At 40.8% G+C, this 20,124-nt stretch overlaps 1 protein-coding gene across 1 annotated transcript; it reads left to right on the plus strand.

The window, feature by feature from the left end:
- The first annotated feature begins 6,725 nt into the window (after window positions 1–6,725).
- On the plus strand, window positions 6,726–18,793 carry LOC311191489 (uncharacterized protein). Its single transcript, XM_084263673.1, has 7 exons — window positions 6,726–6,798; window positions 7,858–7,996; window positions 8,858–8,979; window positions 10,607–10,717; window positions 15,575–15,681; window positions 17,020–17,110; window positions 18,593–18,793. Exons 1-7 carry the CDS (start codon window positions 6,766–6,768, stop codon window positions 18,707–18,709), a joined length of 720 nt encoding a protein of 239 aa, XP_084119799.1. The 5' UTR covers window positions 6,726–6,765; the 3' UTR covers window positions 18,710–18,793.
- The last annotated feature ends 1,331 nt before the right edge of the window (window positions 18,794–20,124 follow it).

The following is a 20,124-nucleotide window of genomic DNA, read 5'->3' on the forward strand; positions in this document are numbered from 1 at the left end:
TGTAGGGATGGGAGGGATAATATTCTGAATGAAAAAAAGTGTAAGCCAACAAGGATAGGATAAATGGAAACAAAAGTGGCATCCTCACATGCAAGTTGTTTTCTTGGGGTGTGTGGGTTTCCCCCCCCACCTACCACCATCCTATGCCTGTTTCTGTCAAGATGTTGAGCGTATAGTTTTACTTCCAGCTGAGGAGGACCGGGCAGGATTCCAGCCCTAGCTACAGTCAGGCTTTTTCCCTCCCTCATGCCTTTCTCTCAAGTGAAGTCTACACGCAGCCTGAGAGTAAAGCTTTGCATAAAGCCGTTGTTGCCCTTTAAGATTAGCGTTGCAGCAAAGATACCCTCGTGTATTAATTTAACTCAGATGGTGTTCTCTGTATTCATAGAGTGTTACTGAGAAACCTTTCCGTGGAAGAGCCAAACTCTAGTAAAGCAAATGATCTAAAGTAAAGAGTTTTACCTATGTGGAACTGAGAGAACATGGAACAGGTTCTCCCTGTAATGTAATAATTTCTGAGTAACCTTCCTTAGTAAGTACTGGAGTGTTGAGTGTATGCAGGATGCTATTCATTTTCTTCTTTGTATGAGTGCAGAATAAAATAACCAGTCATGCCCTTCCCTTTTTTTTTTTTTTTTTTTTTTTGGGTATTGCAAATTTTAGAAATTCCAGATCTTTACGTATGATGGAAGGAGACATTGCAGTTTTAAGGCAGCTGCTTAGCAACACTGCTTTGCTGTTTCGCAATCAGCCAGCTCTTCCCACACACTGCAGTGAAATGTACGTCATTTCACGGTGACTTGCATTCCAGCTTTTCTTTTGAATTAGCTTTAGATCTCAAAGAAAATGAAATAATAAGAGTTGGAAAGAATAACAGGAACCTTTGGTGTCTTAGCTGAACTTTTTTATAATAGGATGATTAATGTTTTAATATCCTTCTGCAATAACCATGTTCCAGAACTTCTGGCTAAGGAAACTTGGGTGAAGCCCAAGAGCTAATTCATACCACTTGGGGAAACCCTCCTGAAGATCCCCCCTCAGCTGGGTCTTGGCATTTGATATATAGCTTCTGCATAAATGTGTGCGTGGTCATATTCCCTCTGACTCCTCCACTGCCCAAACTCCTGAGAATTTTCAGTAGCAGCAGAGGTTGCATTTGGTAAGAACGGGTGCTGGAGAGGATAAGCAGGGAAAGCAGAATTAATGGAGCTGTCACTTGTGAACAGAGATACAGGAATCAGAAGAAGTAAACACAGAATCCTAATTTCAACTTTTGAGTCACCAAACCACTCCACTTACTGGCAACTACTGAACACTTGCTGTACTTCAAGCTTTAATGCAAAGTACGAAAGTCCAGCTCTAGATTCACATCAGTGAAGCACAGCTAAGATGATAGAAAGACCCTTTGTGGTTTTTCATGTACTGTTATGGGGTCTGAGATAGATTTTAAAAAATAGGTTTTTTCTCAGCAGGGCTAAACCTGACTGTTCTAATTGTCCCTTTTAATTTTTTTTCAGTTGTGTAAGAGTAAAATAAAACAATCTTACAAACTTCTCTATCCTGTGCATTTAATTAGAAAGTTAAATGTAAAGCTAAGATTTCAAAGTGATGTACTAGTCTGAATTGCCAGTTGTTCATAGAGCGATGTATTACTCAAAGCAACTGTTGAATAATAAGCAGTTGGAAAGTCCTCTAAGTTAAGGCTAAAAAGAAGTACAAATTAACTTTTTCTTATGGATTCACTTGTACTAGGACCATCTTTTTAAGAGATTGGTGTAGGAATGTAGTCCTGCATCTTGAAAGTTGAGGGCAGTCAGCACTGTAAGTCCAGTGAGGGAGGGGCATCCCCAAATCAAATTAACCAGACCATGGTGGACATGCTGCTTTATTACAGTGTTCTGTGTATGGAGAAGAAACTTCTCGTCATGCTCTTAGGAACAGACCAAGTTTGTCCATCTTTTTCTGTTACATGCTTTGTGATGTAGGCATCATTATGTTCCCAGACCTGATCAGTAAAATTATCAGATGATGATCTTCCTAAGATAAGAATAGGAAACTGTGTAAGAAAAAATTACTCTTTTACAGGAATGGTCTTTAGTGTGTTCTTTGAGAAGTATTGTCACTGCAGGTAGAGCTAAAGCAGCTTGAGTCTCTAAAAGGATGAAAGCATGGCTTTCTGCAGTGTAACAAGGACAGTGTGTAATGCGTGTGTGTGAAAATTAAATCATATCCAAATTGGTAGATGTGATTTATCCAAGTAAAATATCCTTCCAGGAGAGATCAAAATAGCGTTGTAGAGCCACATTAACAGGAACGTATTTCTTTGTTAAAATTATGCCATTCCAAAAATCTTCTCCATTACTGTCTTGTTTGGTAAACTAAAATGGGATGTTACCTGTAATTTGATGAATCACCAACTTTGGGAATTGATATTAATTCCCTTTGTTGTGACAAATGATACCCCTGCAAGAGAGGTCTCAAGAATACCAAGTACTTCTCAGTTGTTAGTCACTGAACGTTAATAATGGTGGGGAAAACCAGTGATTGTAAAATAGCTATGTGACTTACCTAGTTTAACATTTAACTTTGAATCTTCTTTCAATTTATGAATGTAAACCACTTAGCTAATAAAATAAGCTTTGGTTATATTCCTCTTGGGGAAAGCTGATTAGTTTCTACCCATAGCTAAGCATGCTTAGAGATAGAAATAGCATTTAGAAGAAATTGGTATGTTGAGGTCACAAATTGTTTCTCAAATCATTTAACCAAAAAAGGAGATAGTAATGTTTTAGAGATATGGGTCTGACCTATTTGTTCAGTATCATTAAAACACATTGAATGATTCAATTAATCTCATATTAAGTACCATGGAAGATAATATTTGCTTTTTACTTCTGTGAGTCTTAACGTGTATCTAGAAAACAGTAAGGTGCTTGCTGTCACAGCTGCCTTTGCTAAATCCTCTTCTTTCCATGTGACACGTAATCTTCTGGATTGTCACTAGAAATCATATATTGCTGGTCTTCAATCATGTATTTCGCAGTGCCAGGATGTTTAGATGTTGGTGTAGCGGTGCTCTCTTTGCAGTGTGAGGCTTTGTGATGTTTTCTTAGTGTTACATTTTTCTGTAGAAAGGCTGAGCAGCACCAGGGTGTTAATTGGGCTTTTTGCAATGTGTTAATTAAATTTTATGAATGCATGTTGACTAGATCCAGTGGAACCGGTTTTTGAAGTAAAATACAAACACTGTGCACTCAGACTTCCTCCATAAACAAATGATTATGATTCATCTCGCAGTATTTCGTGAACCGTACGGTTCTTTCCTGGTTGGTTGTCTGCTCAGTGAACACAGGGGTCGGCTTGCCCACTCTTCATTTCACATACACAACAGGCACTAAAATGGTATCACAACCAAGGTTCCTTTTTTTGTTACTTCTTTGAAGATCCCTTGTAAGGTGATGCTGAGATTCCTAAGAGGAAATAGTTTGTTAAACACAAGGGTGGAGCTGATAAAACTGCACCAGTCTGAGGCAGAAATGCCTGTTTTCATATTTGGCACCTGGGTTCTGTATGTGATGGCAATCGATAGATATTTACATACTGTGAAAGCAGATGAGTTATTGTGGTAGCCATTGCTGTTTCTTGCTTTGGCAGGATTGAAGGGACTCTCCACATCTGGGTTCAGTTGCAGACTACAAGACGAGCACAGAACGCTGCATGCACAACTTCTGCTGAAGCTGCTGTGTTGGGCATTTTACTCCTGAGTGCTTGTGTTCTGCAGTATTAACTGGTGGTCAGGAAGGAGCATTTCCATTCATCATGTATTTTTCAGATTTTCCTTAGGACTTGTTCCATAGAAAGCACAAAAGCTCTTTTTTTGTTGTACTTTGTTTCGTAAGAACATCTTGGAGGGCCCCACGTAAGATGGTCAGCATCGTGACAAGTATTGGACAAATGGGAGTCCAGGCAGGGAGGGGGGGGGGGTACTCTGGATTTCAGGAAGACAAATGTGCTACCTATCTCCCTCTGAAAGTGCCCATTTCTCTACTGTAGAGCTGGGACACTGAATAGCTGAGAGAGCTGTCCTCTGCTCATGTTGGCCAGAGAAGGTCACCCAGGCCACGAGGGAGCAGATCCCATTGACACACCAGCTCTGGGAGAAAGGGAGCTCAAGTTGTGCATTTGCAGCATGATGTGGCTGGCCTGGTGGTCTCTGAACACTTCCTGCATTTCATTAAACGCTATATATGAATATGATACTCTTAACAGGCAGTGTAACAGCTGGATGAGCTCTCTTGCATAGTAATAGTATTGTTTTAAAGCATATGCCAGATGTAGGGGCTTATTGCCCGCAGGCACTGGTCTGTACAGCTGCTAATATCAGCTTTCGACTCTCTCATTCTGTCTCTAGCATGATTTTTCTCCTTCATGCTTTCTTAGATGTTACACACCTCTGCAAACCCTGTCTCCTTTGCACTCTTGAGGGCCTGTTGTCGTGCTGACAGTCTCAGTTAAGCAACAGTTGAAACTGTTCACCTTCCTATAATCTTCTGGGTTTCGTTCTGTGTTGTGTCACATCCATAGAAATATTCCCCGAGCTGATCAGAAAAATCACACACTGCTGCTGCTGGGATGTTCATCATAAATCTGCAAGTTGTTGAATGGATCATGAGGTTAGCAGGAGATGGGTGCTCATTAGAGGTTTCACATTAAAATGCTGACGAGCTGGAGCTGCTGCATTGCACCTGTTGTGTTGTGGTTCATGTTGTTGCAGCTGCTGCCTGTATCCCTCCTGTGTTCCTTGGTGCAAAGGCTGCATCTCTTTAGGAGCTGAGGTTCTGGAGAACTTAACTGTGAGCTCTTTGGAGCAGCAAATTGTCTTCCTGTCATATACCAACTACTCAGTGGTATTCAGCCCATCAGGGCCGTGGAGCATTCCTGTTATACATTTAACAAATAATAAACCAAATATATGTTAAGGGAATCCAGATGATTTAAAGTTTCTGTTGTTTACTACAGGATATTATCTGTTGGAGTTAGTTTTGGGACATGTCGAAAGAACCATTTAGATTTACACTCTAGGAAGAGAGCATCTGGCACTAAAGATTGAGGGTTTCTTTAATCACACTGTTCTCACTACTGTGCTTAAGCAAAAGGAATTTCAGAAGCATTTAATAGTTAAAAGTTCAGCTGCTCTCTGTTTCTTATGATGAGTTTGGTGTATTTTTCAGGATTAGGTTTGTGGCTGATTTTTGTTGTGTGGGTTTTCAGTTTCTTTTGCAGGTACATAGTTTTGAGCTGAGATGTGCTTTTGTTTAGAACCAGCTCAGTGCTCTCAGAGCAACGAGATGTTCAGACAAAAAAGAATTTAATTTAGTCCTCCTCCTGAGGAAAACCTACCAGAAAAGGAACAGAGCACTGGTGTACAGCAGATCTCATGCTGAATGTCACTTAGAAACATCATGCTCTGGGAAGAGGGCTAGCATGAAACTGGGGGGTGTAAGCAGGATGTTGGCTGTGAGATGTGAAAAGTCTGGTTAGTGCAAATAAACCTTTAGCTGGAGTACTGTGCCTAGTTCTCAGTACTGGGGGTCATAAAGGATGAGAGAGCCCAGAAGGTCCAAAGGGGAGCTATGAGAGCGATCAGACTCCTGGAAGGAATGCAGGAAAGGGCTGCATAAGTGGCTCTTGTTTCTTCTAGAAAAGAAGACCAGTGAGATACATAAATCTTTAAAGAAGTAAAAAGTTGCTATATACAGGTGAGCAACAAACTTTTCCATATCCATTGTGAGTGTGACAGAGTGCTCTGAGTTTGAATTGTGGCAGAAGAAATCTAGATCAGCTACTAAGAAAAGAATTCCTTTCTAATGGTCAGTGTAGTCAAGCACTGGAATAGATTGCTCAGGAGTCTCCAGCGTTAACAATCTTTTCAAAAGAATAGGTTGGAGAAGTAGTCACACTTATTATCGATGGAGCTGTGAAAGAAGAAAGGGTTGGTGTCTTACCAAGGTTCCCACTCGATTTTTTTTCTAGATATCTTTAAAAAAATAAAAATCAAAGGTGTTAAAGTAACACAGCACTTGTCCTGGAAAAATAGCAGGAATTTACAGCGTGGCTTTAGCAAAAACATACCGGTTTACATCCATTCCTATTTTCTTGCACATTTGAAATATTTTGGTAGTTGAAGTTGCGTAAAATGTGTTGTGAGTTGAACTGTTGAACTGTGCATTATGCCTGATTCTTTGTAACCACTTTATTAGAAAGATGGTATATATAAAAAGAAACTTGTATTAAAAAAAAAAGCGCCTGCATTCAGGCAACTATGAGTTTTGTAATTTTTCCAATAGTTCAAAAACATCTTTGATGTTTTTATATCTTAAGCTGAAACAGTATCACTTTGGTGGCAGCTCAGACCATCATATGTGAGTTATAAGTTTATAAATATGAAAATAATTTGAGATTTCAGGAAAGCGCCACATTTATTTTAAGTGGCAAAGTTATTACAATCCAAATCTGTCATTGGCTGGGAAAGCTAACAAAGGCTGAAAAAATGCATTTCAAATAAAAACCTAACCCATCTGGTGGTGTTTATGTCTTGCAACTGTCCACATGATCTGCGTATGATTGCTCAGGATTGGGTTTTTTTTCCTCTGTGTGTGTGTGTCTTGATTTGTAGGTGACTTTGATGAGCTTGTGGTGAGTAACAACGATGTGGTGCTCAAGAACATCGCTGAAGATCTGCGGGACTGTTTACCCATCGAGGCAATGCTTAGTTCAGAACACCAGGCTATTCAGAAAGTAAGCTAAGTGTCATGGTCCTCTCTTGCTGAATTTATTTGGGAACTGCTGGTTTCAGTTTTAGTAGCAGTGTGTCATAGAGAAGGAGCACTGGACTGAGGTGTAGGTAATATGTTTGGTTTTCAGGTCTATTGCTGCATGTCCCCGTGACCCCAAGAAAGTTCTTAATGCTTTGATGATAAGTTACTTGGCATAGCTTTCGTTCTGTGTGGTATGGCACCTGTCACAGTGATTCTTTACAGCTAGCTCCATAATAGACTCTTAACAGCCCCCTTAGAGCAGAAATACAGAGCCAGTGTTCCACTGTTGCCATAATGTGGGCAGCCCAGAGATGATTTCCAGCTCTTTTCAGATTCTGATGGCTCAGAAAGAGGTGGGCTGTGAGTCCTGTGGGAGAGGAGAGCACCTTTTCTGCTTGAGCTGTCAGTATAGGTGGAAAATTAATGTGCTTCCCAGAGAAATGGTGTGTGGCTCTTGAACATGAAAAGTGGATTGGCCACATGCAGCAAGCCGGAAGAAAGAGGAGTGGGAGGATGAAGATTATACCCCTTGAAATGATGAGAAGGCAAGCATCCCAACTAGTGTGCTTTTGATTGACACTTGTGTTAATCAGTGGTGTTTCTAGATTGAGGCATAAGGCATGAAGATGAAAATATTCAGACAGTTGAGAAGCAAAATCACCCTTTGTCCTAAATTTAAGTTCTATTCTCTTTATTAAAGTGGAAGAGGAAAAAGCTCCTTTTATCCTGCTCTATAGCCGAGCCAGCACTGAGCTGACAAAATTGACAGCAGGCAGCAGGTCTCCTACTCAGCTGTGGAAACCAGCTTGCTTTCCCTCATCAGTTTCCACGTCCTGGTTATTTCAGTGGATTTTAATGATCCATTTTACATGGGGAATTTCTGTGGTTTAATTTTCATTTGTAACTTTTTGAGCAGGGAAAAACTTGGATCTCTGGGATTTCGGGAAAGGTAGGATGATGGGACAATTAACTGTGCAGCAGTTTAAGTGAAATTAAGAGACGTGGTTCTGCCTTTCTTAGATTTTGTTCCTCTTCTCAGATACACCAGAATCCATTGCCCATGATTCATGTTGATGCATTCCTTTATGATGATGAGTTTGTTGATTCATTGTGTGAGGAGGGGAAGATGAGTAGGAGCTACTGCACAGTGTGTGGCTCATACAAGACTGCATCTTTAGGTAAGTGCTCTTTTGGGAACTGAGCAACAAATTCAGTTTTAACTAAACTGGTTTGTGCAGTGACTCAGCTGGACAACACAACATCCAGCTGATGGAGGACTTTACCCAGACTGGTGGAATACACAGGCCAGACTTATTTCCCATAACCAATGGAAGGAGACTCCTAACCACGTAAGTCAAATTAATTTGCAGTGTGTGGGTGACACTAGTTGCCCACAAAAAGGGGGCAGGGAAGAGGCAGGGCTATGTTCCACTGAAAAGGAAGATGCAAGAGGAGGACAACCCTGTAGGAGTCCACGCAGTAGCCTCGGTCTCCTCTCACGTGCTGAAAAGCAGTCGAAAGCACCATCTGTCTTAAAGCTTGTGTGTGGTGTGGTACATATCAGTGCTGTCTCCAGGATAGCACAGGCAGTGAGGGAGGAAGGGTTTATATGGAGAACATTCCATTCTTTAAAACCGTGGAGTTGAAATTCAGGCTATCAATACCTCTGCCCATAAAAAGATTGGCGTGAATCGTGTTGAGCTTTAGGTACCATGTTTCCTTTCTCACTTAAACAATTACAAGTTGCTTTGGTTTATATTCTTCAATGTATGTCATTGTGCAGAAGAACGTAATTCAGTTTCATGAAGGATTTCAAAACTGTCCATGTAAGGGAAGGAATCCCCAGGCTGGGGACAGACCGCTTAGCCAGCTACCTCCGATCTGCAAACCCTGGTTTTCCAGGGTCCCCAGCACTAGTTCAGACAGGAGACCATGCAAGCTTTCAGTAATGATAACTCATCAGATTAATATTTCATTGGTTACTAACACAGCAGTTAGTACTGCCCACCCAACACCTTTGTTCTGTTCTTATTTCCCAGAGTTTATTTCGCATTCCTTTTCCCTCATGGAACTGAAGTTTCTTTATCAACATGTACTGCCTGACCTGACAGGAAAGGTAGTGGTTGACGTTGGCTCCAGGCTTGGTGCAGTGCTATTTGCGGTAACTTCCAGCACAGGAATTCATATTTTATTACTGTGACAAACATTTTCCCCTCTTCTCTGCCTGCCTACCCTCGTTACTCCATCTTGGATGGGTAATTCTGAGAGGCACCTCTGATCTGACTCTGAACAGGAGTGACAGCGTGAGGTGTTGTTTACCAGTGATACCATCTCTCATTCTGCTCCCCACAAAAGGGAGTACAAATGATTTTGCTTATGCAGGGGAAAAGTCTGTTGTCCAACAGAGTAGCATATTGCTGTCACACACGCTGCTCTTTTGCTAGTTCCTGCTCTGTCTCTCCTTCCTAAGTAAGTTTGTCCTCTATGTCTTGACCATGTCTATATATAGTTTAGCTATGTTAAATTCCTTTACGAAGCTGACAAACTGTTAAATTATACAAAGGAAGACTTTGATATGAATTTGTGTCGAAAAACATATTGTCCTGCTCTGCGTTTTAAAATGCACATAAAATACTTCATTGAGAAACTTGAGTGCAATTTTGATTGCTTTTGGCATGGCTGGTGCAACATATGGCCAACAGCAATGCAAAACACACATTACAACTTTCTTACAAAAGTCAATGGCTGGTTTAGGGCTCAGTCTTGGAAACACTTGAGCGTGTAATTTTACTCATCTGAATAATCTAATTTTGGGACTACTCAAACGAGGAAAGTTACTCCCATTTGTAAATATTTGCAGCATTGGGTCCTTAAATGGTAATGCTACTGCTAGCCTGAATTTGTTTTGAAGTACTTAAAAGCTTGTATTGTTATAGTAGAAGATAGTCTCAAGATAAAGCAGGGGAAACGTTTTTAGAAGAGTTCTCCGTTTTAATCATGTTCTGGGCTTGTATTGGAGGAGGGGTGACTTCACAGCTTGCTTTTGTGCTCTCTGACTTGAATGGTTTCAGAAAACTGTAATAATTTGATTGCAGGACATAGATATCCCAGCTATTCTGTATCTTTAGCATTGTTTGTTTGTCTTTGCCATTGTTGGCAAAGTGTAATTATTATGTTCAGCAGAGAAAATGGCACTTCAAGCAGTATCTTCATATTTTTTGGCTTGTAATAAGGCATAATTTATCTTTTTTCCATATGTACCTGTGTGAAGCACCTAAAAATGGCAGTAATACAGCACTTAGATGTGCTGACTAAGATTCTGTACCAAAATATGCCATTATGTTACTGGTACATTGCCCTCCATTGTGCATGTCTCATGGTTTGTTTGTTTTTCTGTGTTGCTACTTTCTTCTTCTATTCTCCCAAGGAACAAAAACATGCAGAGTCTTTTTCCTTTCACACCACTTTTGTACACGTGGTTTCTACTACTTTTTCCTCCTTAGACTATTTTTCATCTGTTGTGCAATTGAGTTGAAGTCAGAGGGGTTTTTTTACTACTTTTACGTGTCATTTTGGATCTCAAAGTAAAATTTGTGTGACTAAAGTGGGAATTGCCAAATCAGGGGCTTAGCTCTGAAAAACATGTCACATCCACTGAAAGCGATTTCTCAACTTGCTTTTCTAAAATGCTTTCTTAATCTTAACCTGTGTTTTATTTTTTCCATATTAACTGAACTTTTTGAACATTTTAAAGGCACCAGTTACTAAATTTCCTTTTCCTAATGTAGGGTTATCTTTATAGCTCAGCAGCTCAACTGTTTGGAGTAGAAATGAATGCAGACTTCTGCCAGTTGCAAGAGATGATGATTGCAAAGTACCAGTTCATTGACAGAATAAAGGTAACTGAACATACAGTTCAGTGTATGTGTTTTTAACCACTGAGTGCTAGGTATCCTAGGCATTCTGACAGTAAGTTTCTGTCTTTGCTTGGTTTGATCCTAAACAAAGGCTTTGCATTAGGGGGAAAAAAAATCTCACAGCAGAAAAGAGGAGGGAAATTATCAAAATATGATAATGTGTGTCAGCTTTTTTCCTGAATAGACTTACCTACTGGCTCAGACAAATCAGATTATAGAATCATAGAATGGTTAGGGTTGGAAGGGACCTTAAAGATCATCAAGTTCCAACCCCCAGATATATGTCTGGGCTGTTTCTCCCAGTGGAATTAATGACATTATTGCAGCTAACTCCTGTGAATCCGAGTATAAAAAGCTTCTGTCAAGCTAAATGTCTGTGTTTCTTTAACGTTAGCAGAAGGATGTTTGTAGGATTTGCAAATTCGTATCTAAGAACACCTAAAGGGCTTAGGGCTATTGGTATTTCCTTTCTTGGAATGTCAGTACGTGTGTTCCTTCCAAAAAAAATGTGTTTCAAGCCCATTGATATCGTTATGGGAACCATTTCCCTAGTCACATTAAGGAAATTACTACTACTATTTCATTGAGATTTTTTTTCCTTTTCTTTCTGGGGAATATAAATTATTTTATTACCAGCAAAAGTTAGTAGGTAGAATGTGCTGGGTAGAATACAAATTTTAATCCTGTGTTGTATGCATGTGCTTTCCAGTGGAGTCACACCAACTGCTGGGTCTAGTGACTTCTTGGGATTTAAAATAACCAGTTTTAAACTGGAAAGAAATAATAAGCATAAAATACTTAACACAAGGTAAGCAGTATCATTGGGTTGCCCAATTCAGACCCAGTTGCTATTAGTTTATCCATGACCTTTGTTTTTTTGCTGATGTTTTGTGTTCATAACACTTCATTGTGATGCGACTGAAAGTGCAGTCAGGAGCTCTGTCAGGTTAACTCAGTGGAACTGGAGGTCTGTATGCCTGCTTTTCAGCCTTGAATATTCTTTATTATAAACCTTTTTGCTTTTCCTTCACACCTTGTATTTCTGCTGAAGTATTCATTTCAGGGTATAAAGATAAGAAGGTAGTACATTTTCAAAGCAGTGCCTGAGGACTTAGCTATTTGGGTCTCATTAGATGCTGATTTAGTCATGTGACTCCTGTTATCACACTGCTTTGAACATTTCAATCTTAGATTTTTATTTCACCCCTAAGTGAATTCTCTGTAGAAATACACACCAGCTTGAAAAACAGTGAGAATCCAGTTGCTAATAATAATTTATTACAGCAATTTGAAAAACTTTCAAGAGACTCTTTTTAAATAACAATTGGTTTTTTTCAGCATATTCTAAATCTTTATTAGAGTATGTTCCCAAAGGACAGCAGGGTGGGATGATATCTTCAGTGATTGAATCTCTGAAAGCTTGTGCTTCTTCGGTCAACATTGGGTTTGTTAAAGCACACTGGAAGTTGCTCAGCATCTTTTGCCATTGGAGCAAACACTTAGATCCTGGGAGGAAAGCAAACAGTTGAGCAGATCTTGGGACACTTGAGACCTCAATTTAGAAATTGCCTGTAATCATGAAAGACTTGATGTGTATTCCATTGGGCAACAGGGCAGTTCTAAAATCAGATGCCTCCTCAGTTGTGCCAGTACACAGCCAAGTGGGTCAGGGAACTGGTCCAGCTGAAAAATAACCCATCAGAACAGCCAAGTTTTGGCTGGAGCAATATCTGGGTCTTGTTCATGATGCAGCCATGCATGCTTATGTGGTCCCACATTCCCCAGCAGGAATGAGGACGTGTTGAGGAAGAATGAGGTGCTTAGGTCATTTTAGACAGCGCAGTCACCTGCTCTCTAAAAGCAGACTTAATTGTAAGGTGTTCCTCAAGGCAAGGAAACATCAACACATGTTCAGAGTTTCCCAGCAGTTTAAGCATCTTTCTGAATCCAGGCTTAAAATATTAAATTAGCTGTTAGTAGGGCATTAAGAAAATTTAGTGCTAATCATGACTTCTTTTGCTGCAAGAAATGCACTGATTGAACAGTCCTCCAGTCACTTGTGTTTGGTTTAAAGGAATGCTGCTCAGGTAGGGGGGGTTTATACAGAAGTTCTGTGGTTTTGTTATTTTTGCCCCTTTAAAAAAGAGAGTAAAGTGTGTCCTTTACCCCAGAAATAGTCATCCAAATCCCACTTACAGCCTCGATAGATCTGCATTCGGATACGTGAGCTCTGGCAGATCTTAGCTGAGGCATGTCTTACCCTTACCTGTCTGTCCTGCCCACTGCAGGAGATTGTGGCCTGTGTGCCAGGGCAGCAGTCAAGCCTGTGTCCATAATATTTCTACCAACCCAGTTTGGGGTCTTTAATTGTAATGTACAGCTAGCAGTGGCCTTGTGCAGAGGACATGAGTTGACAACCAGGACCTGCTGTATGTAGGACTGCTGATGGTGGCCTGAGTGGTTGTCGTGGTTTCACCCCGGCTGAGGGCCAAGATCCACGCAGCTGCCTGCTCCTTAAAGGAAAAGAGTAGGGAAAAGGGAAGGGGGTGGGGTAAGAGGTAAGGGAAGGGAAAAGGAAGAGGAAGGGGCAAATAACCCCAAAATCAAGAAATTAAGAGGCCCCTGGGTTGGGATAAGTACTAAGATAACAGAAAGATACAATGTAACAATGCTAACAGGACTTTAGAGCAACAATATATGAAGCTGTTGATACACAATGCAGTTTCTCACCAAACCACACAACTCAGGCTGTGCCACCCAGAGCCGTCCCAGAACCCGACCGTCCCCCAAGAACCGCGCGTCCCGGAGCCGCCCCAGGCCTTCCTCCCGTCAGCCCCCCGATATCCTGGGCAGGACGTAACTGGCGTGGAATACTCTCTTTGGTCAGTTGGGTCACCTGTCCTGGCTTCGCCCCTCCTTTCTCATGAAGAGCTGAGAAAGTCCTTGACTGTCTGACAGCAACTAGAAACATCAGGGTGTTATCAGCACTACTCCCATTTTAACTCCCAAACACAGCATTCATCTGCTGTTACAAATGAAATTAACTCCATCCTGACCAAAACCAGGACAGTGGTCCATCGTCTTTCTCTCCTGCCTGAATGCTTGAAACTGCCCATCTTAATTGTTTTTAAAAGCTCTATCCAGTGGATAAATAGTTCAGATGTCCACACACTAGAGGCAAAAGCAGAAATTTGACTAGTCATTCTAACAACTAAACTGTCCCCATTTCTCAGTAAGATAGAGCCTTCAAACATTAACCTGCCAGTAAGGTACAAGAACACAGTTGCTTCCCTTCCACCCACTGTGAGCAGTGGTGACCAGCCTGGCATGGTCATGTGCTTAAGGAGATAAAGCTGTTTGTTTTATGGAGTCAGAGCACTTGCAAAGAACCTGTGTGAAATGAACCCAGATTTGAACCCAGAGATGAAATGCTGTGATACCTGAATTTTGTGAATGGTGGGGGTTTGTTTCTGTTATTACTGATGCTGAAACATTTAGCTATAACTGCAGTTGTTGTAATGCATTCTGAGAGCATGAACCAGAGCTGAAAACTGTGGCAGCTCAGCATGTTTTCCACACTTGAACACTTAAAAGTTGTAGGGGTGGTAGTTAACTGTTCCCCTGTCAGCCAGAACAGCATTCTGTTCTTTATGTGTTTGTTATGAGGAGGAATACATCATTTACCCTCCCAAAAAGTATTGGTAGACTATGGGTAAAATGTTTTCCAACAGGTGGGTGTTTTTATTCTTCTATTCTAACATTCAGCTTTCCTGTCAGCACTAAGAATTCCTTTTTACAACCATCTGATTTTGGAAGGATTTGACGAAATGGGAAGTGTTGAATCCATCAGGTTAGTGTATCCTCAGCACAACCCAGTAACAGGTCACATGGAAAGAAAAGAACTTATCCAGACTTTCTGTCCATTTTCAACATACAGGGATGCACTTTGAAAAAATGTGTGGAATGCAAGTAATACTCAGATTGGCTTTCTCTCCCTTATCCCTTCAAAAGGTGTTCCAGTTTATGTTTCTCCTCAGATTTAGGATGTGATGTGTTTCTCCACATTTAAGAGGAAATCAAACACATCTTGTCAGAGTGTTAATGAGCATCCATGTTCTCCTGTCACTATAATCTCTCCTGTTTGAAAACGATGTGATGTGCTAATATCCTTTTTGGTAGGTGAAGGTAGTTGAAATCACACCAGCTCCTATGCTGATGGGAGAGGCAGTTGTTTACTAAGGTAAAGCACTTGCTGTCCTCCAGTGCCCCTGAGCATCCTGCCTTTCCAGTATTCCCAGTCCCAATATATGTCATGATAACGCAGCTGTCAAACCTGGGTCTGGAGTCTTTTCTAGCTGTAATCCTTTAGCAATCCACTGAGCCTGCGAGATGCTTTTTAGTAGCCTCAAAAAAGCTTTAGCTAGTTTAGCTATTTTCCTGAAATCAGTGAGTTTTTGTGATAAAATATAGGTAAGTGAAATGTACCAGCCATCACATATGTTAACTCCTCTTTTAGGGTACACAGTGTGGTAGACCAAATGTCAGGTGTAGTTTATTCCACTTAATGTCATGAATCAAGTATTGTAATCAGAGGAGGGAAATTGGGGTGGGGTTTGGGGTTTTTTGTTTGTTTTGTTTGTTTGTTTTTCCAGTTTTTCAAGCTTACTCTGGTTATTTTGAGTTATCTACTATGAAGCTAGTGAAATACCCATTTTTGTGACTGGTTCAGAATGGTGGTAGCAGGTGCAGTCTGTATTAGGTTGACAGGCTTCATGGCTACTTGAAGGCTGTATTTGTCTCTTAAATTAATTTATGCCTTGTGAAATTTTTCTCCTTCAGGTGGTTCATGCAGACATCTGTACTCAGGCTTCACTTCTTCAGAAGGCTGATGTTGTTGTCATGAATAATGTCTTTGAATATTTTCTTGACAGACAGGAACAGGCCAGGTAAGCTATGTGTCCAAACAAGTAATCTATTTCTTTGGCAGTGCATGTAACCTCGTGAGTTATGGAAAACCTTAAGGTTGTGCTTTTTGAAGTCACATACATAAATTACATAAGGAAATTGTTTTAAACTGCCTACACTTAATTGTTATACTTACCTGCTAAGGTGTTATGGCAGTTGTTTGTTGTTAAACCCACTAAACAGTGCTGCTTCGCCTGCCCAAACCTTGTCCTGAAACCTTGCACTGATCTATAAAAGTAGTATCTTGCTGTTAAAGGATGTGAAATTCCTCTTACCAGCATAAAGCTTAATCTTCAGAGAGAAAATGGGTTGCTGACTTGTGGATGCCAGGGCTTTACTGTAGATGCACTGCAAAATGTGGTCATTAATGACATTTCTAACATGTTGTCATAAAGATCTAGTAGCAAACGTGTGGCTAAGGCTCTTCTCTTCCAGATACAAGACACAGATGAGCTTTTGCTAATCCAGCAGTATTGGTTTAAAATGGAAATAACTTTGCCATCCAAAGTTACTGTGCCTTTAGAACAGGCAGTCCAAAAGAGAGGGTGCTTGTGTGACCACCATCATTCACTAGCAGCTTCATCTGAGGCTGGTCCTGCTGTCCCTGATAGCAGGCAGTAACGTCACCAGAGAGGCACGGAGTGGATGGGTGAAGGGTAGTGAGTGTTTCAGATTGCCAGGAGATTGGTTTCCAGGCACATGACTGAGAATTAACTTGATTCTTCAAGAACTGGGGGGTAGTGGTTTAATGTTGCATTAGTACCATGAAGACAAATGACATTTGAAGAATGCTGGAAATTAAATTCTTTCTAGACTGGATTGCTGTGCTGTGAGAAATGATCTGACTTGCAGAATCTGAAAAAAAAGGAGTGCTGGGGGCTATATTTAAATATTGCTAATGTCTCAAGGATTTTGTCACGACTTCAAAGTACGTATGTAAAGCGCAGCTTGTTGTTAAGCTTAATAAAACAGTGCACTCAGAGACTGGCTTTTCTTCAAAACTAAAGGTTTAAAGGGACCAAATGTCAGTGTTAAATCCTAACCCAAAGCAAAGGTGTTGACAGTACAAAATGAAATGCATGTATGTATCAGAGTTAAAAAGTTACAAAATCTAACATCGTAAGACCTGATATTCCCTCTGGGTTTAATATGATAGATTTTGGTCGTACACAGATACTTGGTTAGGTATTAATAAGTGTAGCAAATCTTTAAGCTTAGTCTACCTCTGGCCACTAAACTGTGAAAGTGTTAGGTTCATTTTACATCAAGTGTGTGTTTTTTTCCTAAAAATTGGTGACCTGCTTTTAAATACGTTTCAGAGCTTGGGAATTTATTGCTTGTAATGTCAGGAAAAGAGGGTCCTTCTTAGTGACGGTGCCAAGCCTAAAGGAATCGCTCTCAAAGCTCCAGGTAAGTTCCCTCAGCTGCTCTTGGGCAATTCAGTTTGCTGCTTCCTATGAAAGTGTCAGTTCTGTAGTTGGGGTTAGCTGCTTGCCTGTGCTGCCCTGAGGAAGGACATGTAATTTTGTGAGTAGATTAAAAGACATAGAACTCTGGATTCTGTTTCCAGGTTGACCACCAACACATCTTCCTGTACTTTGATTGCCCCCCCTTGTAAAATGGAAATCCCATCCTCTATCAGTAGGCTGCGTGAATCCTTGTATTATCGTGGGCATTATTAACAACACCTTTGTTCTGAGGTTAAAAAAACCCAACACATTAACCAACAAAAAAAGTTAGCAAAGCCATATTATGATGTGAGTTAGTTTTGTGATACCCACTTCCATCAGACTTCTTCCAGGTATAGGGGTAGAACCTCAGAAGTACAGATCCATTTGTAAACTTCTAGAGGCAGAGCCTTGAAATGTTTTCTCTACTTAGCTCTGCATTTGCACATTGCCTTGAAACACAGCAAACTTTTTTTGAAAGGGCCATGTTAAAGAAGGACCTGTATGTGAGGATACTCTGTTTTGTGACTTGCTGTCAGCATAGAAAATTACTCATTGTATGCCTGTATGAGCTGTTTGAAATACAGATTAGGGGGAGATGTGGTCTCCCAACTAGCCAGGTGATTACCATCAGGCATCTTGGATCAGTGACACAGCTTTAAATTGCAGTTGGAAACAAACGTGACGCCAGCACAACGTTCAGAGAAGTTGAACACCCTGTGCTGGTGCTGCTCCCTGAGCAGTAACCACTGCCCATGGCCTGACCTCTACTCCCTGGCCACTCTGCCAGGGGTCATTGGTAGATTACAGTTGTTAGGTCTGTGATGCTGAGACAAATTACGTGGGCTGGCTTTAGTTAGGAAACAATACACCGATCATACGTGACCAGGTGAATTATACAGCGACTTGCTCACCACGGTAGCCTGCTTTAGAGAAACTGGATCACTTGTTGCCTGTGTGCTGCTGGGTGAAACAGAACCTCAGCCCCAGGAGCAGCAGTGGTGTTACTTGACCTTTTCTTGGAGCAGGCAGTAGTAACACAGCGGCTGAGAAGCCCTTTGTAGCCTTCATACAGTACTCCCAGGCTGCACAACAAGAAAGCACCTGTGATTCCCCCGTGGTACAGGTCGCTGCTCCCCCAACACTTCCATCAGAATGTTGCCCCTGAATCAGGATGCTGGAGGCTTACACAAAAGCATACAGAGAAGCAGTTGTAACGTGCTAGCAAAACACCCAGACTACTGACAGAGATCATTTAAAAAGTTATCTTTATTGTCTCCTGTTTAAGTGGCATTTCCAGAAATGAATTTATTGTTGCTACATAACTCAGAATGACTGATCTCTCTTAAGAGTGTCTTGCCTTCTCACTGTTGTACTGACCTTGAAACTCCTGGTACATTTCTCAATCTTGTGTTAATTTAAGGATCTGTTTCTGTTGTTTCAGATGGATATACAGCTCAGCCAGTGGGTCGAAGAGATGCAGCTAAACTATGATGTGTATATGGAAAAGGATGTTGACAGAGACGCACTTGAACAAATACATTTATACAGGATTCTCTAGTACCTGGAAAAAATGTACTAGTATCCCTGTAATAGCATATAGTTTGGGTCTAAAATGAGTTTGGATTGATTTGTGTGAATAAATCAGGTCATAGTTCTTACTGTGATTAATCTGAGTGATATCTGTGATTTCTAATGAAAATGAGTCTTTCAAAACAGGTTTTTCTGCTGGAGGCATTCTGTCTCATCAGAGTATATTGACTTTTAACTAGGAAATATCCTTCTGGTTTAATTTTTACAGAAATGTTGGAAAGAGTGGCTATGTACTGATGCTAAAAAGATTTTTGTTCACTGGGATTGTGCACTGCTAATGTTTGCTAAATACATCAAACCTGAGAATAGCAAATAATCCTTGATGTGAATGATAAGAATGCATTTAGCATAACGTTACTTAAAAGCTGCAGTGCATTAATCATAGAATCATAGGGGTTGGAAGGGACCTCGAGAGTCTGTAGGTTTGTTTTGGTATAGACCATTTATTATTACCAGCAGTTGTATTTATTATTAACACTATTATCTTTAGTGTTCCTCCTATGGAACTTGTAGGTTTTCACTTCAGGGTCTGCTTGATAACCAGAGCATCTACTGGCACCAGTTGCCAGAAGCAAATCCTTCCATTTAGCTTGTTGTTCTTGAGGTGGCTGTTAACGTGAAACACCGAAAGAGCCCTTGAGACTTAATGCAGCGAGCTCGGGAGGACAGAGCTCTCTTCCACTTCTGCTGGGGATGGTAGGAAGTGTAACAAGGGGTTAAAAAGCTGAAAATTCTGAACAGGTGTCAGGGCTTAGCGGGGGCTTGGTGGTGGCGTAAAACATTGGAAATTCGTAACAGAGCCTCCTCAGAGAGGAGAGATCCACATACGCCCACCACATTTATATTTAGATTTTACGTTCTAAGGATGTGAAGCTTTTAGTCAGCTGAAGGATGTTTCAGTTTTTAGCAGACATTAGCAATCCAAGTGCAAAAATACTAACTTCAGGAGTTTTGGACTGTGCATTGTGAATTTAGAAGCACTGTTAGTGTCTAAAGGTTTGCTGTACAGCTGGACGTCTGGTGCAAATGGGAAACCTTCAAATTGGGCTTCAGTCTTCAGATGGTTTATGGGTCAGTGAACTGGGTAACACATGCTGCAAGCAAGAAGGAGCAGTGGGCATTTGGCACTTGATGTCGTAGTAAGTAAATGGTACTCTAGGAAGGACAGGGAGTTTTAAGAAATCTTATTTTTCGTGGTCTTTTTCGAGTGGAGGAGGATCTTTTGACTTGAGTGATGCTGAACCACTGCCCAAGTACTGTGTTAAGTCTATTCTTCATGCATTTGAAAATTAAAAAGATGGAAAGCTTCTCCTAAAATGTTTATTTTATTAAAGTACAGTAACTGAGCTGTTGATTACTTAGTAGTCAATGAGACAAATGCCC

The sequence above is a fragment of the Gallinula chloropus genome (genome assembly GCF_964237585.1).
Source record: "Gallinula chloropus genome assembly, chromosome: 4".
Taxonomy (NCBI): domain Eukaryota; kingdom Metazoa; phylum Chordata; class Aves; order Gruiformes; family Rallidae; genus Gallinula; species Gallinula chloropus.

Bases quoted from the DNA above. Each gene is read 5' to 3' on its own strand.
- LOC311191489 (XM_084263673.1), top strand. From the start codon at position 6,766: ATGCTTAGTTCAGAACACCAGGCTATTCAGAAA. The intron at 8,980-10,606 runs GTAACTTCCAGC...TTCCTAATGTAG, and splicing joins TTGGTGCAGTGCTATTTGCG to GGTTATCTTTATAGCTCAGC. The intron at 15,682-17,019 runs GTAAGCTATGTG...AATACGTTTCAG, and splicing joins GACAGACAGGAACAGGCCAG to AGCTTGGGAATTTATTGCTT.